General features: G+C 39.7%; 2 protein-coding genes across 2 annotated transcripts in view; both read left to right on the forward strand.

The window, feature by feature from the left end:
* The window catches only part of LOC115254164 (soluble guanylate cyclase 88E), a 538,233-nt gene that overhangs the window by 389,073 nt on the left and 121,896 nt on the right, over window positions 1-27,264 (forward strand). The gene's annotated exons all lie outside the window — the stretch shown is intronic.
* LOC134290239 (uncharacterized) lies at window positions 6,512-8,503 on the forward strand. Its single transcript, XM_062857312.1, has one exon. The coding sequence runs from the start codon at window positions 6,512-6,514 to the stop codon at window positions 8,501-8,503; it is 1,992 nt and encodes a 663-aa protein (XP_062713296.1).

Consider the following 27,264-nt stretch of genomic DNA (forward strand, 5'->3'; position numbering starts at 1 on the left):
CGCTAAATTATAGTTGCACCGATTGCGCTGAAATTTTGTACAGTTCATATGGGACCTAAATGGAATCAAAAAAGTCGACTGGTGCGAGGATTCATTTTTTCCATACAAGCGTGTCCCATACTAATGTAGATTCATATCCCAATTTACAAAATTGCTCCCATTTCGTAAAAACACACTTCGTTAAGATATTCAAGGCCAGATTTGGAATCTACTATGATGAATCTATCGAGAATAAGAGTCCATCCATTGAAAAAATAGTTGTAACGAAGTCATATAGCAGATTGTTTGAAGGGGTTGACAAATGACAAAAATATCAACAATTTATATTTTTAATCCAAAAAGTTGTACATAAACTAGGTTTTAATGAAAATACGTCTTAGATGAACTTTCATATGTATAGAATTGATCTACGTTTGCCTTTTTCTTAACTGGTTGAAAGAACCATAGTTATAAGATAAACTATACAATGCCTGTCGCACTATCAAAGTTACCCCGTTTTACGGGACTTTATTTGCCTGGCTTTGCATGAATTTGCATATTATGAGGCAAGTACAATGATACACTGTGCCCAGGGAGTCGAGAAAGTTTTCTCGACCGGAACGGGAATCGAACCTGCCGTCTCCGATTTGGCGATCCTTAGCCTTAACCACTAGACCCACCTAAATTCTTCATCAACTCCCATCAATCATTACCTCACTCACAGCACTAACACCACTAGGTCTTACTTGTTACGTTTGCATTTAGTCGTATTTTTGTATCGTATGCTATACTCAGGTTTGTGAAACTGTCCCTAAATTTAATGTGCATTAGTAGCGCTTCAAACAGGAGTAATCTAGTACAAAACACGCAAGCCGTCCCCTAACAAGGACATCAAATTGGTGAGTCGACAAGGAGTGTCCAACATACCTCTGGCCCTCACAAGTTCCTACCTCTCGCTTCCACGGGACAAGCAATGACAAAGACCGCCAGCTAAGAGTTGTGTGCTTAGCTGGTAGTTCAGCCTGGGCACTTTTGTCCTTCTGACGTTAGCTAGATTGAGGATGTACGTTCCGAGCGTCAGCAACAGCAACTGTTCAGGTATTTAGCGGCTGAGTATGAAAATCTGTATCTGTATTATGAATTCTTACTGAACTCATAAAAGGTATTCCTGCAAGAATGCGTGTTCCACGTTAATCAGAAAAAAAGTGAAAAACTAATTCATGGTATTCATGGAAGGGTTTACCAGAAATAATTTTTAATTTGATGGACTATTGAAGTCAGTACCCGACTGGAAAATTATATCAAGTTTATATCATAGTGTGTTATGATGTTATAATATTTTTCTATAACTAATTATGTTATAAACTAGATCCAGGATAACTAAAATTGTAACAAAAAGTACACTGGATTATAACCTATTTTGTTATAATCATATCACAATTATAACAAAATATGGAATAAATTTTTACCCTCAGGATTACTAGTTTCTATTAGAATTTGATATAATTTTGTTACAATATTTTTCAAAAACCGAAGAATCAGAACTAAATTATAATACAATGCGTTATCAAACAACATTTATAACAGGATGCGATATGATTGAGTAAAAGTATTTTGAAAAGACCGAGGATGTTGAACATGATTATATCCCAATGAGTTATAAATATCATAATTTAGTAGGATTATGCTATATTTTTGTTACAATTTTCTAGTCGGGTACGACAACAGTGTCCAGGATGCACCACAGTTGCACACAACTCTTAGCTGGTGGTCTTTGTCATCGATTGACCCGTGGAAACATGAGGTAGGAACTTGTGATGACCAGAGCTATGTTAGACGCTTCTTGTCGGCTTTTGCAGCCCATAACAAAGGTATGGAGATTGAATTTCAAAATATTTTTTTTTTGATCTGAGCGATCCTAGTAATTATTTATCAGAAATTTTTCTTGTTCTTATATTCTTGTATTTATTAGTATTTTTTCTCCGTTCACCTGACCCACAGTGCATGCGAGTTCGAGTACAAGTGCTTACGTAAAAACGACAAGAAATAACTCTTAGTCGCATTCGACCGGTTTACTTCCGCTTGCCAATGTTTTTGAGCATCGTCCCTGTCATGTAGCTCAACAAAAGCCACCGAACTACCAAAGCAATTAAAAGAGTGGCTCACACCCTAAGTGCTAAATTTCTATCCAAACAAAAACCGTTTCGCTAATTCTCTCAACCTTTCATTGCGCCTGCCGTGCGTCGGTACCGCCGCGCCGTGGAGTACGCTGCGGTGTGGATGATCGATGTTTTACTGGCTTATGTAGAAGATATGAGTATGTTTGCACTGAAGCGCCAATCTTTGGATGCTTCAAGGAGAACTTGCTCTCTTGGCGGCGGGCAGTTCTTGCTCCGATGGATGTTTTGAAGCTCAAGCACTTCTTCTGGTGGCACCGCGAAAGTGTACATATCCGATTATTTTGCCTACTTACTCCACACCTCACCTATCTACTAGCTGAAGTTGAACCTTGCTGCCGAGCGGGCAATCCAACTAAAGATGTTCCGTCCTTCGATGCGGTTTTTACCCATTGATTGGCGAGTCAGCACAGTAGTGCTGCTGATATACCTACCTACCTACAGTCAGTGTGGTAGGTGTAGCACCCGGGCAGGCGGGCATGCGGTCGAACGAATTACACGGGGCGATTCAGCAGGTTGCCGAGTGCCGAGTGATTTGCGAATGTTTTCCAATCTAGGATCTAGGAGATGGATTGCTGGCTCTAAGTGCTCTTGCAGATAGGTTAAGATAACAATGACTGTGAGAAATTAACGCGCAAGAGTATTTTTATGTTTGTATCATTTCCGGAATAATGATCTTATCTTAGCGAGCTCGGATAATGAGTTAGGCCGTGATATAGGTCAATGCGTACACACTACATAGTGACTTCTCTTTACAGTCGGGTCAAGAAACTTATCGAATAGGAAATATTTGGTTTCCTGGACATAAGCGTGTCATGGTATGTACCCATTAACAACATTCAACCACAGACTAACAGATGTAACACTGACAAAATCGCCCACGGTTTTAACGATCATTTTAAATCTCCGTTGTTACTTTCACAACCAGAGGCGCGTGCATCGTTTTTGTTTGCGTTTGACGTTTCACACTAGCGCCTGCTGTTAACGATATGGTGAAGCTCAGTGCTTCGTGCAATATCGTGCCACCTGGTGATAGTGTAACTGAGCGATGATTTTTAAAGGTATGTTTTCTAAATGTTACGTCTGTTTGTCTGTGATTCAACCATTCATAATTAATCTTCAGCCATTATTGGCTCAACTGCCCATATTCGCATAGTCGATGTAACCCCCAACGTCTGCTCTGATGGGAAAACACGATTTTATAGATTTTTTCCGGATTTACATATGCACCGACTATTTGAATTAAATAACACAGCGTAACAAAAAATAACTTTTGGTCTGTCTCAAGAGCAAACTTATGTGTCTCTGACAGATTTTGGGCCGCTGAATCCGAATCCGGGCTCAGATTTGCTCCAACACGTCACAATTTTGAGCTATACCTCAATTTATAGCGCAAAATATGCGATTTTGGGCTTTTTTGACTGCTAGCCATTAAGCATGGAAATATATTTTTTAATCAATCAAAGGATAAATTGGTCAATTAACATCTAAATTAACGACTCATGCAAAATATTTCGTTTAACCAAATCAAATTTGATAGTTTTAAGCGATTTATGTTAGGTACGATATTTCACATACAAGTCACCCTCCAAAAGTTGCATGCAAGTTTTAATACTAACATAAAATGCTTAATAATTGGGTTGCATTGGCTTTTCTCGGTGACAGGTGATACTAAAACAGCGTTTTATACGTTACGCGTTTCGGCCTACTATTCTTCAGCCTTCCTCAGACGCCTACAATACATTTATTAGACAATTACAATTTTCGTCAAATTCTTACAAAAAGGGGGGGACACTTACAACATGCTGAATGCGACCTTACAGCTTGGTCTGTCACTATTAACTAATTTTATCTTACTATACTACCAGGGGAACATCCTACTCAGCATGTACTTCGTTCGTTTCGTTATCGGTACTGTTCGTGTTTTGCGCCGTTCGTGTCTGCGTTCGTGTTCGTGGTTCCTCACGAAGCCGAGCCAATAGTCCGTTGTACGTGGAGTTAAAATTGCCGTGGACGTGGTATCGCTGTACACAAATGTACCAGTGGACTACGCTCTGATGTGCCTAGAGGAACGATGGACCGAGCTAGAAACCCACACAAATATAGACAAGGAAAGCTTTATGAAGACGGTAAAGGTAGTACTCGAGTCAACCTTCTTCGTATACCAAGGTACGGTATATGGACAGACGTACGGAGTCCCGATGGGATCGCCACTATCCCCAGTAATCGCCAACGTAGTGATGGAGAAACTGGAACAGGAGTGCATAAAGAACCTGGAGGCGAAACAAATACGAATGAGGGTGTACAAACGGTATGTAGATGATTGCATGTGTGTCGCGAGAAGGGAACACATTCAAACGATCGTAGACACGTTCAACAGTTTCCACGATCGTCTACAGTTTACAGTAGAACATGAAGTGGGCGGGAAAATGAAATTCTTGGACATGATGTTAGAACGTACCGAGAACAAAATTACTACGTCGTGGCTTCCCAAACAACCCGACAGTAGGTATCTGGATTTCAAATCCAAAAGCCCATTTCAACACAAACAAAATACGGCGATCGCGCTCATTGACCGCGCGATCAAACTATCCTGTGGAGATAAACGTGCGGAAGCACTAAACCACGCGACACGAATCTTGCGGAAAAACCACTACCCCACATGGTTCGTAAATCGCGTACGAAAGAAACGTGTACACAAACACTACAACTGTTTGGAAGAAGCAGGTACGGCAGACCAGCCCCAAAAGTTTGTGTCAGCTCCCTACATACCAAGTTTGAGTGAAAACTGAGGAAAACCCTACAGCGGAACAACATAATCCTAGCCTCCCGACCACGGAACAAAATTAAACACATGGTGTTTAGCCAAATGAAGGACCCGATACCACCAGGGAAGCAGACGAAGGTAGTGTACTCGATACCATGTGGAACCGACGATGGAAAAGTGTACATAGGACAGACGAAACGCATGCTGGAGATACGGATGGCGGAACACCGCAACGACTGCAGGAACCGAAATCCAAAATCGGGTTTGGCGGTACACACCATCGAAGAGGGCCACGTGTTCAACTTCGAGAAAACGACAGTACTGGAGCGCATCGAACACCCGGAGGTAAGGATGATCGCGGAGGTATTTCACATAAAAAAGCAAGGCGATCAGCAAACAGTGAACCTCCAACGAGAATGCGGCAATTTTAACTCCACGTACAACGGACTATTGGCTCGGCTTCGTGAGGAACCACGAACACGAACGCAGACACGAACGGCGCAAAACACGAACAGTACCGATAACGAAACGAACGAAGTACATGCTGAGTAGGATGTTCCCCTGGTAGTATAGTAAGATAAAATTAGTTAATAGTGACAGACCAAGCTGTAAGGTCGCATTCAGCATGTTGTAAGTGTCCCCCCCCTTTTTGTAAGAATTTGACGAAAATTGTAATTGTCTAATAAATGTATTGTAGGCGTCTGAGGAAGGCTGAAGAATAGTAGGCCGAAACGCGTAACGTATAAAACGCTGTTTTAGTATCACCTGACACCGAGAAAAGCCAATGCAACCCAATTATTAATATTGCACGGTGATTACTCAAGTTTATTAAAAGTCAATTGGCCAAGAAAGATGTTGCTAATCAACGAAATTGAGCGAAAGTATGGAGGAGACAGCAGGCGCTCAATCTGGCGCTTTCTGAAGGTGTCGATCAGCCTAGCCAAGTCGAACAACAGGATGAAGTTTTTGCTTAACTGCAGAAGGTGCAAAATTGTCCCGCCATGTCTGAGAACCAAGAACAATCTCAAAATGGACAATGAAGCATCTTGCCGAGAACTGGAGAAAGTGATGTTCAAACACCGAATCCGTCTTCTGAGTTTAATGATAGCTGATACCAAACGTACAATGGCAAGTACAAGAAAGATAAAACAAGCGATGAGCCGGAAGATGGACGAAAGGTTCGACGAAAGGGACACACGAAGAATACGTAAGATGGTGGAAGACAAGACAGCAGTCGTCTACGAAAAAGTGAGAACGAGAGAGATGAGAAAAATGTCGAGAATGAAGACGAGCCGGCTAACAGAAATGAATGGCGAATCCAATTGGATTGAAAACACGACGACTGTGGACATTCCCGCACTGAGAAATATTTCTACTCTGTGGCTGAGCCGGTCTTACTCAGAAATTGAAAAATCCTTTGTTTTCTTACTCAGTTTCCGTTAAAAGTGGGACAACCCATTGCCAATGGGTTGTCCCACTTTTAGCCAAAACTGAGTAAGAAAACAAAGGATTTTTCGATTTCTGAGTAAGGCCAACTCAGTCATTGAGTAGAAATTTTTCTCGGTGCGACTACTTGGAACGGACTCTCATGTTGGGACCAAATTTCAACGTGGAGAACAACAGAAACCTTCCGTACATCGAGCTTGTGGCAAGTATTGAGAAAAGTATCCAGAACAAAGAAAACGCGGACGAGATAAGGTCGGATGTTTCCAATGCGATGATCAACCACATCAACTATCATCGACAACCCCGTCACCATCCGGAGGAAAGGATCCAACAGGATGTCATCAAGAGCCGAAAGTACCTGAAGGAAAACCCGAATCTGGTGATCACACGAGCGGATAAGGGCAGTAAAACGGTCATCATGGAGACGGAAGAATACCACGGGAAGATGAAAACGCTTCTCGATGACGAAAACACGTACAAGAAGTTACGGACAAATCCTACGAACAAGATCGTCAAGAAAATCAACGGTATCATCGATGAATGGCGTAGAAAGGAATATATCGACTTCCGAACCCAAAGAAGATTGAAAGAATCGAGCTGCAACCCACCTCGGAACTACGGACTACCGAAAGTACATAAGGAAAACAGACCACTCCGACCAGTTGTTTCCACGATAGGATCGGCAACCTACAACATAGCCGGATACCTGTCGGACATAATAGGAAATGTAGTCGGAAAAACGGATTTCCACGTCCGCAACAGTTTCGATTTCGCGAACGAAATAACAGGAGTGCAGACAGAGGAAGGAGAGGAGCTGTTTTCCCTGGACGTGGTATCGCTGTACACAAATGTACCAGTGGACTACGCTCTGATGTGCCTAGAGGAACGATGGACCGAGCTAGAAACCCACACAAATATAGACAAGGAAAGCTTTATGAAGACGGTAAAGGTAGTACTCGAGTCAACCTTCTTCGTATACCAAGGTACGGTATATGGACAGACGTACGGAGTCCCGATGGGATCGCCACTATCCCCAGTAATCGCCAACGTAGTGATGGAGAAACTGGAACAGGAGTGCATAAAGAACCTGGAGGCGAAACAAATACGAATGAGGGTGTACAAACGGTATGTAGATGATTGCATGTGTGTCGCGAGAAGGGAACACATTCAAACGATCGTAGACACGTTCAACAGTTTCCACGATCGTCTACAGTTTACAGTAGAACATGAAGTGGGCGGGAAAATGAAATTCTTGGACATGATGTTAGAACGTACCGAGAACAAAATTACTACGTCGTGGCTTCCCAAACAACCCGACGGTAGGTATCTGGATTTCAAATCCAAAAGCCCATTTCAACACAAACAAAATACGGCGATCGCGCTCATTGACCGCGCGATCAAACTATCCTGTGGAGATAAACGTGCGGAAGCACTAAACCACGCGACACGAATCATGCGGAAAAACCACTACCCCACATGGTTCGTAAATCGCGTACGAAAGAAACGTGTACACAAACACTACAACTGTTTGGAAGAAGCAGGTACGGCAGACCAGCCCCAAAAGTTTGTGTCAGCTCCCTACATACCAAGTTTGAGTGAAAAACTGAGGAAAACCCTACAGCGGAACAACATAATCCTAGCCTCCCGACCACGGAACAAAATTAAACACATGGTGTTTAGCCAAATGAAGGACCCGATACCACCAGGGAAGCAGACGAAGGTAGTGTACTCGATACCATGTGGAACCGACGATGGAAAAGTGTACATAGGACAGACGAAACGCATGCTGGAGATACGGATGGCGGAACACCGCAACGACTGCAGGAACCGAAATCCAAAATCGGGTTTGGCGGTACACACCATCGAAGAGGGCCACGTGTTCAACTTCGAGAAAACGACAGTACTGGAGCGCATCGAACACCCGGAGGTAAGGATGATCGCGGAGGTATTTCACATAAAAAAGCAAGGCGATCAGCAAACAGTGAACCTCCAACGAGAATGCGGCAATTTTAACTCCACGTACAACGGACTATTGGCTCGGCTTCGTGAGGAACCACGAACACGAACGCAGACACGAACGGCGCAAAACACGAACAGTACCGATAACGAAACGAACGAAGTACATGCTGAGTAGGATGTTCCCCTGGTAGTATAGTAAGATAAAATTAGTTAATAGTGACAGACCAAGCTGTAAGGTCGCATTCAGCATGTTGTAAGTGTCCCCCCCTTTTTGTAAGAATTTGACGAAAATTGTAATTGTCTAATAAATGTATTGTAGGCGTCTGAGGAAGGCTGAAGAATAGTAGGCCGAAACGCGTAACGTATAAAACGCTGTTTTAGTATCACCTGTCACCGAGAAAAGCCAATGCAACCCAATTATTAATATTGCACGGTGATTACTCAAGTTTAATAAAATGCTTAAATCTATCAAATTTGATTTGGTAAAACGAAATATTTTGCATGAGTCGTTAACTTAGATGTTAATTGACCAATTAACCTTTTGATTGCTTAAAAAAAATATTTCCTTGCTTAATGGCTTGCAGTCAAAAAAGCCCAAAATCGCATATTTTGCCCCATAAATTGAGGTATAGCTCAAAATTGTGACGTGTTGGAGCAAATCTGAGCCCGGATTTGGATTCAGCGGCCCAAAATCCTTCGGAGACACATAAGTTTGCTCTTGAGACAAAAAAATGTTGCGCTGTGTAATCTGTCAGTTTCGTGGATTACAGCTACTAAAAGTGAGCTGCAATGATTTTAAGATGTTTCATGTAATTTTTACATATTTAATACGTGTACGTCAGCTTATGCGACCATTTAGTCGTTTTGATGAAAGATTACACGGATAAGTTGACGTAACAACCAGATTGCTATGACCGCTATGTTAGCTATTACGGTACCCGTTTTCTGAACACGTGTTAGATTTTTTTTTTCCGGAATGTCCGTCTTCTTCTTCTTCTATATGGCTCTACGTCGCCACGGAGACTTATCCTACCTCGCTTCAACTTAGTGTTCTTTGAGCACTTCCACAGTTATTAATTGAAGGGCTTCCTTTGCCTGCCATTGCATGCATTTGTATATTGTGCGGCAAGTGCAATGATACACCATGCCCAGGGAGTCGAAAAAAATTTCCCGACCGGAACGGGAATCGAACCCGGGTCTCCGGCTGAATGTCCATATTCGTGCGTTAAATACATTTTTTGTTGATAAGCAGCAGTCCCGACTCGAAAGAAGATGTACTAACCGTGGTTTCAGAAACGTCACATTCTGAAAATGTGAACTATCTGATAGTGCGGTCGAGCGTACCATAAAGCGTGGGCATCGTAGTAAGACTCACTGTTAGTCGGCTTTAAATCAGACCGGACCAACTGTCCTGACCGTTTCACTTTTGTTAGACTGAAAAGTCACAACAGTTCAGTAGTATGGTTTCAATGATGGATTTGAAACAAAACGTAAAACCTATAATAGTTTTGCTGTGGAATGATTTTACTCATGGCTAACCATGAGTTTACTATTTCATTAATCAATCAGGTGTTACAAAAACTCACGTATCGGGTTTCAAGCACTTAGTAAGTAGCTGAAAGGAAGTTTGAGGAGTTTACGTCGTAATTCAGAGGAAGCGATAGAGATCTACCACAACCATCCATACAAAAAATATAACTGTTCATACATGATGTGTTTGGATTCTATACTTAGGAAGCACGGCATTTGGCGGTGTTGCACGAATTGTACCAAGTATGTAAATAAATCGATACAGTATGAACCCAATTTTGTCAGCCCCACAAACTTTTTGCTCTCATTAACTTACGGTCAAACTTTAACTAATTCAATCATGTTCATCACTAAACTACTGCTTGAAAATCTATTTAGATATTTAAGGAGAACAAAAAATGTGTCCCCGAAACAGGCTGACTAAATCGGTTAACTGATGTATAATGAAGCGGATAAAACACGGCAGGCTGCAGTGGGCTGGGTACGTAGCTCGTATGCCAGAGAAATTACAAACTTATACCATATTAGCAGAGAACCAGGAAGGAGCCGTTGGCTTCGTGGTAGGGCGCGCATGTATTCGCATGTTGTTGTCAAAGCATCATAAATGTTTCAGTATCTACATTGCATCCATAATAAGTATTAAACCTAATTGATAATATTCACTATGAAAGTTGTTGATATTGAAAATGATTTTCAGGCATCTGAAATCAAATAATTAGATATCTTAAATATAAATTATGTTTATGTCAATAAATTATCTTAATAAATCATCTCAATAAATTATGTTCAATCACGTTTTATGGGGAGATTTTAGTTTTCTTGTACACAGACGTCAGTATTGCGACCATATGGTGGTTACGTCAAAACGTTCTTTTCAATATACTCATATGTTTTAGAACAAACACATTTTTCTTTAAATTGGAGCAGATGCTATACATGGTGTAGGATATGTTAAGCTAAAAAAGTGGATTTTGACCTATGTGGCGTTTACGTCACCTATGCGAATATGGGCAGTCAAATATTTGAAAACAGGCTACGTTACATCACTGATAATTGGGAGATTGTATCACCTTGAAGAAATGAAAAAATAAACTTCTTTCCTCTGGTGTTTCACTCTAACTGCATGAGATAGACCATGCATCTCGAATAGGTGTTCTGTGTACGTTACAGCTATTAATCACGATAGTTCTTACTAACCAACACATTGATCAAGGGCACTTTTGACGTGAGGAAGCTTTTGGCGTTGAGAAACACTAATAAATCCTCGACTAGATCAGAATTAACATAAGTCGGCTTTAGAATTGCGGCGTAAATATTATCCAAAAACTGTATGAACCCCTTGTCAATAATTATCAATTATTCACATCTATCCATAAGGATAATTGGAAGTGCAATCGAACTTCCTCAAATCTGCCAGTCATCCGTGAATCCTCCGGTTGAGTCTCGTATTATAAAAGCCAAAAACTTGTTTCTCATCCATACATTAGGTCACAGTAGCGCACTCTGGACCGGAGCAAAATAGTCATGCCAAATTATTGAAATCGATTTCATCCCTCTTCCAAAGGAACCGACAACGCTAGATTCTGCCGGTTTTTGATGAGTTTCAGTTTCTTTTTTGTTTTGATTACTTATCCAAAGTGATCCACTACATTAAATGACCGGTAGAACCAGGAAAAAAATGATCAACATGTTTCGAACTGGTTTTTGATTCGCATGTTTGCCATTTTATGAAACCATTTGGCTTGATTTATGGTTCCGAAGTTAATGGTTCTAATCTATGGACCAAGCCGAGAACAGAAATTTACAGCTTTTACTTTTTAAAGGCAGAAAGTGATTTCTGAGCAGATAAAAAAAACACTCGCACTGGCATGCATGCTTGCTAAATACCGGGAACGGCAATTTCAACTTGTTATAACACTTATAACTCGGTCATTTTTTATCCGATTTTAAGGCAAAATTTTGGAATGAATCTTTTCCTCAGCCTTCTGAATATATTATAGGGAAACTTACGTATTTTTGGCCGTTTTATTTTTTTCATCATGTTTTTTTTCGGAAGCTGTTGATGTCAAAGTTGGCCTCAAATCTTTCCCAACCAAGCTGAATTATACTAGGCTCAGTGTACCAGTTATGGCTATAGTACCACAAATTCGTCATAGTTGATTTTCAACATTTAATGATGAAAATCAACAATTAAAAAATTAAGAACAACAGATCACGTTCACAAAAGGTGATTGCAATCATTCAAACTTCACAATTTGCTCAAATTATGATAGAAATAAATCATTTTTCTTAACTTTTCGGCTTCCTTGCACCCTATTTCGCCATAGTGCACCAGTTATGGCTAATATCATAAGGAATACATGTAAATAGTGCGAAGTGGAACCCAAATTAACAAATGTGTCCATAACTGGTACAGAGTTCGTATCATTGGCACACACCGTAATAAATAATTAAAGTGAATTTGGCTCAGTTTCTATATTTTTCCTGTAAAGCTTGACTACTAATCCATCAATTGACATATCGATGACATTTGTCGGTCTTCTTCTTATTTTTGTAGAAATAGTTTTCCTTAGGTAGTGTGATAACTGGTCCAGGCACCCTACCAAGTTCCAGGCAATTTGGCTGACAAAAACCCCTAATGATGAACTAATAAATCTGCCGATAATACCCAATATCATCCTATTTACAATATGGATTCAACCATAACTGTATTTGACGGTTTTTGCGCCAACTTGCAGCACCCTCGCAGATTACAACGGAACTTGTTTGTTGTGTAGACCTTGCACAGATAAGCCACTTAGCATACTCTTTTTTTTTTGTAGACTGACTTTTGAAAAGGGCTAAACTTTTTTTTATTTATTTTTTTCAAATGTGTTTCATTAAAAAATGACTACTCCTACAAAAAAAGTTGTAGAGTAAAGTGGGGCAAGAGTTTCTTTTCAAGTTTTTGAGCTAAATTCAATTTTTTTTGCTTTCGGGTGTCAAGGTTGTTCAAAGCCTATTCGAATAAGAACTCCAAAAATTTTGAAAATTGATCAATATTTGGAAAATTTATGACAAAATGTTGGTTTATGATCAAAAAATTGTAATTTGTGATGGTCTTTCCAACGCATGGATTGGAATTGTAATGAATGCCAATTCGGTCTTTTACTTTGAGGCGAAACTAGGTATATTTTGAAGATGCTTTAGCATGTATAATTTTTTTTTTAATAAATTTGGTAGTCATATTTAATACATAGTGGGGCAAGAGTTCGAGTCACACGACAACTTTAGATAAAAACCTAAAATTCTTCAAAATATACATATTATTTCTAAAATTGATGGAATCAGTTAGAACTTTCGATTAAAGTTGGAAAAAATGTCGTTCTATCTGAATTTGCGTTGCGTTGCGTGGTAACGGAGTAATTCGTAGATTGCATATTAAAAGTTGTCATGCTAAAGCTTTAATACTCCTATTCCGATTGCTTATGGAATGCTATTTGGGAAGGAACTGGATAGCTGTTGATCAGAGGTTGAAGTAAAAAAGACATGAAAACTTCCATTGCCGGCCACGCCCATCTTCTCCGTTACGAGGATAGGAAAGGATGTGATGATATGACACCTACTTTATGAAAGGCCAGCGACTCACCGGCGTCCCCATAGGTGTCAAGGAGTTGGATATTTGGAATGGGTTGATTTGGGATTCACTGTAAGCGAGCGATAAGATTCAGATTGTGTAAGTGTATTTGAGTTGATCATGTGGATGTGTTGATGGGAGTGTAAGGGATTTCCAGGGATGGGGCACAGGCATTTACACTGTGTCCTGGCTAACAAGCCTTGGCTTAAGCGCCATTGATCGCTCTCTGGAAAGATAAGAAACACGTTATGTGGGGATGGGATGAGATAGAAGGGAAGGGATAATATCTATTTATTGAGGTGCCAGCGACTCACCGACGCCCTCGTAAATAAAAAGGAGATAGGATTTTGGTACGGAAATGGTCTGGAATTCAGTATGATTGGGTTAAGCTGGAATAAGGATGGAATGTAATAAGCGAAAAATAAAGTTATAAATACGTCAATAAAATAATTTACCTTTAATCGCTGAAATAGAAAGTCTTAGGAATAAATTTTCAATCCTGTCATTTTTATGACGTATTTGTGGCCCTTTAACTCCCTACCAAGCTTGTTACTTCCGCAGTGTGCTCTACAGCACCATAGAGTTTCTTTCGAAATAAACGATATTAGATGAATATGTTGTAATACATGATTGTTGACTTATTTGGAAAACTTTAATGTTCACTACTTGTTCCAATAGCGGCTAAATTAATTGTAAGACAAGATTTGCTTGAAAGGATTATAGTAAGATTATATGTATGCAAGTTAGAATCTCGATCGATTACCTCTCAGGAAACAATCAGTGTATCATTTCGGGCAGCCAGTCCCTTTTAGAGGAGGCCACTGACCTTGATGGTTGGTAATTGCAGTGAGAGATTTTGAGATACGGTAATTCTGTATCTACTCGACGGCAATAAAGAGAAAATCCTTCGCTTACTCTAGGTTGAACACTCCGTCACAGAACGATTACAACAAAGGTAATACACTGGAAAAAATAAACGGAAAAATAACAATAAAACTATACTTAGCTGTATGATTTTCTAGTCAAGATGATATTCCTAAATCTTCACGAATGTCCTAAATCCTCTTTAGATTGTTAAGATTGGTCCGAAAGAAAAGATTCGCCCTACCTTACTCTAATTAAAAAAATATTCAAGAATATAGGTCAATTTGAGGTTTGGGGATAAAATTTGGTTGCGCTTGCCAATATGCAATGAAAAATACATATAGTCCTAGTAAGTTTGTCTAATTTACCTGACTGCTCATTAAGGGGCCATCCATTAAGCACGTCACGGTCCTAGGGGGAGGGGGTGTTTGTGGAAGTGTGACAAGCAATGTATTAAGTATATGAAAACCCGTACGAAGGGGGAAGGTGGGGGGGCGTCCAAAATTTCCCAATTTTAGCGTGACTTATTTAATGAATGCCCCCTTAATTATTCATTGCTGTTAGAAATTATAAAAAGTTTTCCTGCTTTGCTTTAACACAATATATAAAACGGAACTTTTTCATAAAGTTTCAATAATAAGCTTCGTCCAATATTTTGAAGGGATGGACTGCAGAGACTTCCAGAGATCCACCAGATGACTTTTGCTCGTGAGTTTCCTCCTACACCACTTCTGATGAGTTTCTTGATCTCCAAACAGGTTGCCGAATCCATTTAATCCTCAAGACAATTTCAGCCCTTAGTTGTAACACTTCACTTTTCTCGTAGTATTTTCATATTATTACAATTGTAGAACTTCAGAAATTCCCAACTTTACGAGGATATCAGGGAAAAAAATCATAGGTAAAAAATGACAGCACCCAGTGCAGTTGAAAAAAAAGCGTCCACCGGGTGCAAAAAAAATGTCGTTCTATCTGAATTTGACGAAAAACTACTAATTTTTGGTGTGATAATTTTAATCCTAATTTGGGTAAAATCTAGATCCACCTTACTCTATAAATGTCTTGGCGTGATTATTGATGACAGACTAAAGTTTGACGCTCACATCGACAATGTCATCAAGAAAATAGCCAAAAAGTATGGTATTCTATGTCGATTAAAAAACGATTTGACTATTGCTAGTAAAATACAGTTGTACAAATCAATCATTTCTCCACACATTGAGTTCTGCCCGTCCATTTTGTTTTTAGCTAATGAAACACAAATATCAAGGCTACAGTCAAATATACTATATTAACAATATAGGTCACTCTTACGATTTTTTGGCGACACCTTTTTAGTGAATGTGTCGCCACCAAGCGTCAGAAGAGGTACTACTACACACTAAATGCACGCGCTATCCAAATGACGTTTATTCTGTCGAACTGTCATTGCATGCTGGGGATGCCCATTTCTTCTGAAATAATCGATTAAACATTAATCGATTTTTTTCAACTACACTAAAAAATATTTTAACCCAGCGAATAAGTTTTAAAAACTTTGGCTAAACAGCTTGTAGTTTTTACTCAGCATTGGGTTGTTTTCTCCCTCGTCCCATTCGAATTTTGTCAAAAACAAACAGAGAAACACCGACACATCCATGCTGCTCCCTGGAAGAAGCCAAATTTGGGTTATCTTGACTATACCCAAAATTGCGTCAAATATGGCCACCGCTGGGCGAAAATAACTTATCACTGGGTGAAAATTTTTGCCGCGGCCAAATGAGAACTACTTAGTGACCACTATCGCTGTTTGACGCAAATTTGAGTAATTCCATGGAGGCACGAGATTGCGTCAAAAGAACTTAAATTTGGGTTGATTTGTAGTTCCGTATACACGGAGAAACTGAAAAACTCAAATTTGAGTTCTTTTAAACTCAAATTTCAGTTCTTTTTCATCTCCCTTTCATGCGCTCTTTCTTTTGTTGTCAGAGAAAGAAGAGCGAAGCAGTCCAACTTTTTGCGTAGAAACGGCTATCTCAGTCTTAATTTACGACGATTTATTTTATTCTACCCGACGTTTCGGCCATGGGTTTTGGCCTTTTTTCAAGGGAAAAATTGTCTATCGTCCTTGTCCTCGTTACAATTTGCATTTGTCAATTTATCCGGGTCATTGCTTTTTTGTACAATTAGGGTAATTTGAATGATAATTTTGGTCAGAGTTTTGCTTACACATATAACGACTCTAAGCAAAACTCTGACCAAAATTATCATTTAAATTACCCTAAAATTGTACAAAAAAGCAATGACCCGGATAAATTGACAAATGCAAATTGTAACAAGGACAAGGACTATAGACAATTTTTCCCTTGAAAAAGGCCAAAACCCATGGCCGAAACGTCGGGTAGAATAAAATAAATCGTCGTAAATTAAGACTGAGATAGCCGTTTCTATGCAATAAGATCCAGTTCCAGTCGAAAAATCCCAAATCAACAGTCCAACTTTTGCAGTTCGAGTGCGTCAATTCAACGTTGAGTTTCTGGCACAGTACTCAAATTTGAGTGAATACAACCTAATCGATTTTTCGGTTGGGTGAAAAAAACTTACTTTTGGGTATTTTTTTCACATGGAATCAAACGCGAACAACCCAACAAAAACATCGATTCCATCAACTCAAAATTGGCTTGACGCACGCAACCCCGATGTTGGGTGGAAACAACTCATTTTTGGGTACTTTCGTTTCTCCGTGTACTCAAATTAGAACAAATTTAATTATCTCTTCTTGAACAATTTCTGGCGTATATTATCGTCGTAGTACCAAATCGAAATCGCGACATGCGAAGTTGCAAATGCGAAGGAAATTTGAACCGATAAACGTTCCTAACAAACTCAAACCCAAATCGAACTTTCCGTTTGCGAGTTATGAACGGTATTTTCTCCGCAAATTACACAAGAAGTTCCTTGTAGGATACTTTTAAGAATTGCACCCTGGATTTTTTTTCTCCAAGATTCCTCCAGAAGTTCTTGGGGGATTCCTTCTAGAAATTATTCTGCAATTATATTAAAAACTCCTTTCGGGATTACTTACGAAAAGCGTTCCAGCGTTCCTCCTCCACCCTCCAATATTTTTTTTTATAAAATTTCTCCAGCAGTTTTGTAAAAATTCCTCCAGATGTTCGTTCTTTTTTTTTCAAAAGTTACTTTTGGGGTACATATACAGATACAATACATATCTCCATGAATAAAACGCAATCAGTGAAGTACTAGATTTGTAGTTATAAGCTGATTTTTGTATAATGAGAAAGTAAATTCTCCGTTACTGCAATAAAATGGTAACAAAAAGCAAGGGTTTTATATGACTGCTTGTCTGATTTGATACTGTTTGAGCAAAACTTTGGGAAACTGTGTTGTTGTACATATTCTCATTTATTGCAACTTCAACAACATAGTTCAACAAAGCTTTGCTCAAGCTGCATCAAATTAGGCTAGGAACCATAATACCCATGAGTTTGCACCGTTTCAATACAGAAAGGGAGAGTTTAGCATCTCACCATACAAAAAACCAGCTTATTACTACAAATCTAGTATTCACTTATTCCTTCTGGGAATTCCGGAAAAAGTACTTCTGAAGACATTCCAAATTTATAGAAATCTCGGAAGGAATCACAAAAATAATTCGTGTAGGATTTCTGATACTTCAAAGAGGAAACTTCTGTAGGAATCCTGGAAAGACTCCTCGAAAAATATTCATTTAATTGCCCATATAATCGCGTTAGAGTTTTACAGAGTCACTTCGGAATTTCTCCGGAATTTCAAAAGAAATTCCTTGAAAAATCCCAGAAGATTCTTGTGGAAATCCTTAAAGGACGGAGTGAATTCCAGAAGGAACTTTTGGAGGAATACTGGTAGAAGTCCCGGTTGAAATTCGCAGAAGGAGGAATTTTTGAAGCTCTTGACTAAATCCCAGAAACAACTCCTGGTTGTTCTTGGAAAATTCTGGAGGAATTCCAGAAGGAAATCCGTGAGGTATTCATAAAAATTAAAGAGGTATTCATAAAGTTAAAGGAGCTTCTGCAGGAATCCAATAAAGACTCCAAGAAACTCCGATAAGGGAATCCTAGAAGAAACTTCTTGACAAATCCTAGAAGAGAAATCTTGAGGATTCCTAGAATTAATTCTTGGAGAAACATCAGAAGAAATTGTTGGAGTAATTTCAGTAGAAAGGAACCTCTGTAGAAATTTTAGAAAAAAAACTTTAAATCAATCTCTGCGGGCACTCCTGAAAGATTTCAAAAAGAGCTCCTGAATGAATCTCAGAAAAAAAAACTCTAAGAGGAAAGCAAGGGAAATGACATTTCCTTTGCAAACCGGAAAAATCCGCATTTATCCGTTGCTAGCCGTCGTTAACCGCGTCTAACTGCACCTGCGGCTCAGTTAGCAGCGGTTAGCGACGGTTAGGAACGGATAAATGCGGATTTTCCGGTTAGCAAAGGAAATGTAATTCCTCCTGGAGGAAACTAAGAAGGAACATCCGTTGGAAAATCAGAAGGAATTCAGAAGGAACATCTGAAGGAATGCCTGACTAAATTTATGGATGATTATCACTCTGCAGCAGGCGAATTCGCTAGAATATTTTTACTAACTGAAGTTCACTCAGTAGCCCATGACTGTATATTAAAAAATATTGAGCTTTGCAAGGATTTCGCGACGATCGTATAAATGATCAATCTTTGACAATACAATGTTCACACATCCAACATCAAAGGAAACCGACGAGTCCGGAATAAAACAATCAATATTCAAATAAACTCACAGTCCACAACGAAATAAATCGAAATTAAATTTTACGGGTTCCATTCTCAGGCCTTGGTCCCGGAGCTCATTTTTCGTAAACACGGCACCGCTCAAACGTTGAAATTATTAAGTTCGTGCATCGGTCCATTAGCTTGTGTACCCTTGGATGCAATGTCTTGCACTCTGTCACAAGAAATTTGACGTGCACATGGTTGGTGATCTTCCGGATTTTTTTGTAAGCTATCCAATCCGATGCATGTATGTCTGCGTGGACAAGATGTTATTAAAAGCCATTGCCAAAGGAAAATAGCAACCACCAGGGCAAAATATAAGTTAATTTTGAAAGTCAAAAATTTAAATTTCGAAGGTTAACGATTTTGGTGACGTTACAATGAGGGAGCATTAAAATTCTTCTACAGATGTATTCGCAGATGTCAGGGTTCATTAACAAACTTCATAACGCCAAAATTGACCTTTCCTGGCAAACACCCACCCCCTCCAGCGTTATGACATTTGTGAACAAGCCCTCATCTAATGAAATATTATTTTGTTTGTATAAATCAATTATTTATTAATCGATTATTTGGGAACAAAAAACTTCGACATCCCTAGCATCTTTTTTCGAAAAATGTCACCTTGCACGGTAAACAAAAATTGATCAAAATACAATTATTGACTTTTTCTGACAACAGGTGGTGCTGTAATCATTCGTGAACGGTGTCTCCATGTCGTTGTATGTGAAAACACGAAGTGACCTATATTGTTAATATAGTATATTTGCTACAGTGTTTGCAAAATAAAATAATGCGGTTGATTTTAAGTTGTAACAGATTCACTTCCTCAACTTTTTTGTTGGACGCCCTTCAGTGGTTGTCAGTGAAGCAAAGAATTGTGTATTTTACGTTGGTGATAATTTTTAAATAAAAGAATGGTATGCTGCCTAGATATTTGTTCGACCGAATTGAAAGAGTAAGTGACATTCATAGTTATAACACTAGAAACGCGGATCAAATACGAACACCCCACTTTTTGCATGGTGCTTCACAAAATTCCTTGTACCATAAAGGTATAAATGTTTTCAATTCGATGCCTGACCATATCACGAATGCAGCAACTCTATCACAGTTTAAGAGACTATGTATTTCACACGTAAAAGCTGCTTTTTGAACAGCTACTCTGTTGACTTTTTATTCTTGACTAGATTTTGTATCTTGATGAAGTTTACCAACGGATATTTTTGTGGACAATTTATATTTTGTAATAGGAGGCACGAACAAACTATAATGGTCGCCCCGATGATGATGATGGATTTTATATTTTTCGACGTAGTATTATTAACTGAACTTATTTTGTGTAGTCTACAAAAGTTTGAGTCTCGCGCGCGGTGACAGGTATAAATGACATTTTTGTATTTATTTATCATATGGAATATTTGTACTGTTGAAGGATTCTGTAGATAAGTAGTGAGTTGTCTAGTGAATGTCGGGAATTTCTTGAGAATGAGAATATTGCCGACTGTTTTGACATCGCGCGAACGTTATCAATCCTCGCAATATTTTTGATTTTCTGATCCTTCATGATCACTAGTAACGCTTGCAAACATCTGTAGTTGAGAGCAGCAGTATTTTGAAATTTATGTTTTTGCTGTATAGTATGACATGTTGTTTATATCTGTAATAAGAATCAGACCGTATTTAGTTTGCAAATCTGATTTCATTGATCATTATTAATAATTATCTTAAAGATATATCGTCTAGCTCAAACCTTTGTAGGGGTATGTGGCGGGACCATCATCATCATCATCAACTCTATGGGTGATTAAAGGGTGTACGGAATCAAATTGCGCCATGGAAAATAGTGTATAACTTTTGATTGCATGTATCAAAATGGCTGATTTTTCAACAACTAACAGAATATTGTGTACAGATAATACCTTAAAATTTTCAGAGAAATCCCTCCGTTGTTGGAAAATTAGATTTTGGAACTCTGGGAAGATTTAAAATAAAATTTATATTTTATAAATCCATCTCTAGAAGCAGAAACAGAAAACAGTGCTATAATGGTTCATTACGCAACACAAACCAGTATTGTAATTAACCATTACAGAACTGCTAATTTGGTGTGGGAGAGTAGGCTTTTTCCTGGCAGATTTGCGTGAGGCTATTACGATGAGAAATTGCAAAAACGCCTTTGTTTTTTCCTAAAATTTGACTTATTTTGTAATAATCACCCATACAACACTTTTTTGTAGGAGTAGTAATTTTTTATTGAACACGGCCAGGGATGCCATATATACAGATTTATCTGTATTATACAGATTTTTGAGCATCCATACAGATTTCATTTTATATGAAATACAGATTTTTGAGCCATTTTTTGTATAGGATTCAGATTTTTGAAAAGTGCGATACAGATTTTTCAAAAAATCATCTGGCATCTCTTCACACCCAAAAAAAGTTTCATTGTAATCTGAGAGGGTGCTGCCAACTACGAAGACGATTTCGGGTGAAATTCGTCATTTCTGAGAACTGTAAAACTCGAAGCAAGTACTTTAAACCCTGTTATTTATTTAGATAATTCCAAATGTTACATTGCATTCATACAAATTTTGAATTTCGTTAAGGACTACTTGAATCACTCACCTTTGAGGATGATTTGTTAAACAAATACCCGGATTATCAAGTTTCTGAAATGCTCAATGTATGAGTTGCTATGCGAAAAGCAAACTTCCCCTTCGATTTTCTCCGTTCGTGGATTTTGTTAGATACGGTCTTTGGTAAAGTTAGGCTTGAGTTGTTCATAGCCTAAGTGCCAATCATAAACTCTCGTGGAAATTGAAAAATTTTGCAATCTCTTTATTTTAAATCATTTTGGCTGAAGCTCAATAACACCTTTACTATAAAATGGTAAACGCTTTTACAGCATCATGCTGTATTAATTCGTCATGAAGGTGCTTGTTGAATGAGTGATTATTGGTTGGGAATCTTTCTTACGCCGAGGCCCGTAATAGAGTTGAGTCTGGAAATGGGAGCTACGCACGAGCCGCAGCCCAACCCAAACTAGATCAAATAAGATTTGATTCCCTTTCCACACAAGAGCAGCGAAACCAAATTGAGCAACTTCAGCATGAGTTGAAACGTAAAAATAGCGATAGAAGACAAAATGGACCGATTCTTCGAAGAAAGCAGAAAGAAGGACGAAAAAAAACTATTGGAAAGTTAGAAGCCCAGGTAGAAAATATGAAGAAGTTTTTCGATTATACAAACAACCAACAAAATGAGTCGGCAAATAGCATATCAGAAGTTGAAGGAACAACTCAGATTTACTCCCATCATAACAATACGTAAGTAATGGCAATGAATAATATTCTAAATTGGTCACAGACCTTTTTGATTTGTTTTGTTTGTATTTTTGTTATTCCTTCAGCTTTAACCTTCATTATGCAAAGAACTTCATCACACGTGGTGTAGCCTCCTTGATTGTTATCCAAACAAAACCCCACATATAAAATCCCCAATTTCCGCCCGCTGGGATACGACAACTGACGTAAATCGCGGCCTTGACTGGATGGCACTTCAACCAGTTGGCTCTAAACCGGAACGTAAACTTACCATTCCTGCCTGCTAGCTGTCTTCACGGTTCCACCATATCGTTCGTTCATATGATTCGCCATGGTCGCGAACAATTTCGCCGCCACCAATTATCGCGGATCGGATGCTGCTGAGCTCAGTCAGTGTGGCGCGCGTTGCACTAGGTAGGTAGGTCGAAATAAAAAACAAAAACACTCCTCTAGCCAGCAGCAGGCGCTAGAGTGGCCCAAGATGAAATGGTGGAGTATCAGTGAGTATCAGAAGAAAATCATTTGGAAAAGTTTAAATTATTTGTTTTAAGGTGGAATTTTTCGATTTGCTGACTGATTAACGATCAATGATCGATCGATTAACGATCGCTGATTTTCTGACTGATTAACGCAGACAAAGTTCTTTAAACGTTTTGGATTCTCAGATCATTTCTTGAACATTTGTACGGTTCCGATTCAGAGGATCACATCTGACCACTGAAACGTTTTTGGGTCATTCTACTCTGAGGCAGTGATGCATTTTTTTTTAATTCGATTTTTGTTTGGTCTTAAGCCACATCACAACGGCGACGACGACGGTGGACCGGTTCGAGCCGGCAAGGCACAACGACGACGCCACGCCGCATCGTTCGCCGGTTGGTACAAGTCTTGTAGCGATTCACCTTCAAAGGAGGGAATATTTGCTCTTGACATTGATAGCATGCACTGCGCGCGCCGTGTTTCCGAAAGGGTAGGTTGGTATGCATCTAGGTTCAGATATGTAAACGCAACATACAACAATAGGTGCGCGGTAGAAAGCGACCCATGTGCTATGCGAGGTGTGTGGTTGAAATCGATGTTGCTGCCGAGTCGGAGCGGCGCCGGCGTGGGAGAAAATATGCCGCTAGAATCTTCGCGTGTTTTATTGCGTTATGAAGTAGTTCAGTAGAAATTGATTGACGCAGCGGGGTTTTTTCTGTTTCGAAAATTGAAAGCGGATATCTAGGTTTAATTGGCACAACATGCTGAACCATTGACTACCATCGAAGTAAACTCAATGACCATGGGTCAGCACTGTAACGAATGATTCAGCGTGGTTGATTCAAGATGATTAGTGAGACACTCAAGGACTGCTGTATCAGGTTTAATTTCTTTTGATGATACATATAGCCAGTGTGCAGTTTAAGGGCTGATTTTTATGTTTTTCTTAAAAAAAACTTGCTTTCACTATTCAAACGGTCTTCGACAATTCGATGTGTTTCGATTTGCCCGCTGGGAACAGCTTCAATCGTGATTGGCGACATGCAGAGGCACGTGATCGATTGGTGCCCGATTGTCGGAAGAATGTGCAGATTGAGGATCAAGGGCTGATTCTTCAACTTCAGCATAATAAACGTGCACAGCCCTCACTCCGGAGGTATTAATGATAACAAAGACGCATTTTACACGCAGTTTGAACGCGAGTGTGATCGCTGCCCATGCCACGACGTCAAGATCATCATAGGAGACCTAAACGCTTAGGTAGGTCAGGAGAAGGAATTCAGACCGACGATTGGTAAGTTCAGCGCCCACGAACTGACAAACGAAAACGGGCTATGACTCTTTGATTTCGCCGCCTCCAAGAATATGGCTATACGAAGCACCTTTTTGCCTTTCTCGTACACTAAGTGTACTGGAAAGGCTATATGTTCACTCCAAAAATGATTTTTGATAGAAGGCCCGGAGGGTCGAGTCACATATACCAATCAACTCAGCTCGACGAATTGAGGTGATGTCTGTGTGTGTGTATGTATGTGTGTGTGTATGTGTGTGTGAGTATGTGTGTGTACAATAGAGATGGTCGGGTTTCGGGTTTTCAAACCCGAAACCCGACCCGAACCCGAACCCGACGGGTACGGGTCGGGTTTGGGCTTGGAAATTTGAAAAAAGCTCGGGTACGGGTCGGGTCCGGATTTAAACAATTTCAAAATTCTCGGGTACGGGTCGGGTCGGGTTTGAATAATGTCGGGTTCAAGTCGGGTTTGGTACCAATGTAGATAAATCAGTATTCAGAAAAATGTTTTATTTGTTCTATTCGATACATTTAATGATTATTATTTAACTTGGGTTTTGGCCGGGTTTATTGGCATTTTTTTTCGGGTTCGGGTCGGGTTCGGGTTTGATCGACGAAAATTTTTCAGGTTCGGGTCTGGTCCGGGTTTGACGGAACAAAAAATTCTCGGGTACGGGTCGGGTCCGGGTTTTGAAATTGAAAATTGTTCGGGTCTGTAAAATCTGAAACCCGACCATCTCTAGTGTACAAACAAACTCACATCACTTTTTGACAGTAAACCTCAACCGATTTTAACGACCGACGGTTCATTCGACGCGGAATCTGGTCCCATTGTTTCCATTGAAAATGGTTCGAATCGGTTCAGCCGTTCCAGAGTTATGGCCATTTAGGTGTTCTGGACCGGTACCCCAGGAAGGGGCCAGATATGAAAATGCTACAAAACCATGCATGCGACACATCAGACCGCGGCTTTTTCGATAACCTGACGAACGGCAAGCAGTAAAATAGTCGCAGGCAATATCTGAACCGGTAGGGTTCCGGAATCGGTTCCGGATGTCCCGCCGGAAGTGGCAAAATATAAAAGTGAGCCAAATCCATGCATGCGACACATCAAATAGCGGCTTTTTCGATAACCTGATGAACAGTGAGCAAGAAAATAGAAAATCAAAGGGATCCAGCAGGGACTACCGGTAGTGTTCCGGAACCGGTTCCGGGTTCCCCGCCGGAAGTGACCAAATATAAAATTGAACCAAACCCATGCATGCGACACATCAAATCGCGGCTTTTTAGCCGATGAACCTGATGGAGGGTTAGCAATAGAATGGTTTCAGACTATATTTAGGGAAACCAGTAGTATTCCGGAACCGGTTCCGGGTGTCGCGCTGGAAGTGGTCAAATGCATATGGGAGTCAAACCTTTGCATGCGACACATTAAATGGCGGTTTTTTTGATAATCTGATGAACGGTTTGCAAGAAAACAGCCGTTAATCACATCATCAGTGACTACCGGTAGTGTTCCAGAATCAGTTCACATCACACCACGGCTTTTTCGATAGTCTCAGATCACATTAGAGACTAGAGGTAGTTTTTCAGAACCCGTTTTGTATGTTCCGCCAGAATGACCAAAATGAAAATGAATCAAATCCATGCATGCACATCAATTTTCGGCTTTTCAGAAAACCTGTTGAACAGTTAGCAATAAACTAGTCTCAGACCATATTTGAGACAATAGGTACAGTCCTGGAACCGGTTCCGGGTATCTCATAGGAAGTGGTAAAAACAGTGAAAATAATCAATAAAAGCGATAAATATGTGTAAGAGAACAAAATCTTGACAAAACTGAAACAGGCTCATCAAATCACACCTTTTCAAATTCCTGAGGTGTAACTATTAGCGTGGTTCAAAAAATCGTTTTTGCTCCACACCGCTTATTCAATTCCTAACCAGATTATATGTCTTCTCACAAAATTTGAGCTCATTTGCTTGAAAATTGAGACTGCACAAGCCCGTCAAAGTTTGTATGGGAATTACTATGGGAAATCGACTTGTTTCATTAAATCAACCGTAGCATTTCCCCAAGTGCCCTAATGGGTTAGTCGACCCTTGGTAATACTAGGCTATTCTATCAGCTACAACTTTGCTGAAGACCGCATTCAAATCGGACGCCTCATTAATTAGTTACCGATTTTTATCCAGAATCGAAATCTTTACTCATGATGGTTAAACTATTCGGTGGGCATCACTGCATTCTGCAGTGGAACATAGTAGCCATGATTTCAGTGTGCTATCTTTGGCGCCATATGCAGCAATGTTGCCTGCTGGGAAGCTGGAGGATCATAGCTAAAGTTTGCCCAGTTGGATACAGATCGATAACTAATTAATGAGGCGTCCGATTTGAATGCGGTCTTCGGCAAAGTTGTAGCTGATAGAGTAGCCTAGTATTACCAAGGGTCGACTAACCCAATAGGGCACTTGTGGAAATGCTACGGTCGATTGAATGAAAAACATCGTTTTCCCGTAGTAATTCCCATACAAACTTTGACAGGCTTGTGCAGTCTCAATTTTCAACCAAATAAGCTCAAATTTTGTGAGAAGGCATATAATCTGGTTAGGAATCGAATAAGCGGTGTGGAGCAAAAACGATTTTTTGAACCACGCTAGTAACTATACAGTAGAATGGGGGTTGCATGAGACTATTAAACTTAATCGCATCAACATCGAACAATTTTTTGCGCCTAAAATTACTCTTGGGATCTTTTCGGCGTATCAGTCTTCTCGTAAAAATCAAAAACTACGGTTTGATTTCTTTCTCCAACGTTTCGATCCTTATTGGATCTTTATCAAGGATTCTGTAATATATTTGTCACGTATCGAGGGACTCTCAAACCAGATAATAAAAACACTGCGAAGGGATTATCCAAACACGAGTATTTCGACCAAAACAACACATACGTTTCGGAATCTACTACCACTCATCAAGGACAAGACACCGAAAGATGAGCAAAGCAACGTTGTATACAAGATCGACTGCGACAACTGTGATGG

The sequence above is a fragment of the Aedes albopictus genome, chromosome 3 (assembly GCF_035046485.1).
Source record: "Aedes albopictus strain Foshan chromosome 3, AalbF5, whole genome shotgun sequence".
In the NCBI taxonomy this organism is placed as follows: domain Eukaryota; kingdom Metazoa; phylum Arthropoda; class Insecta; order Diptera; family Culicidae; genus Aedes; species Aedes albopictus.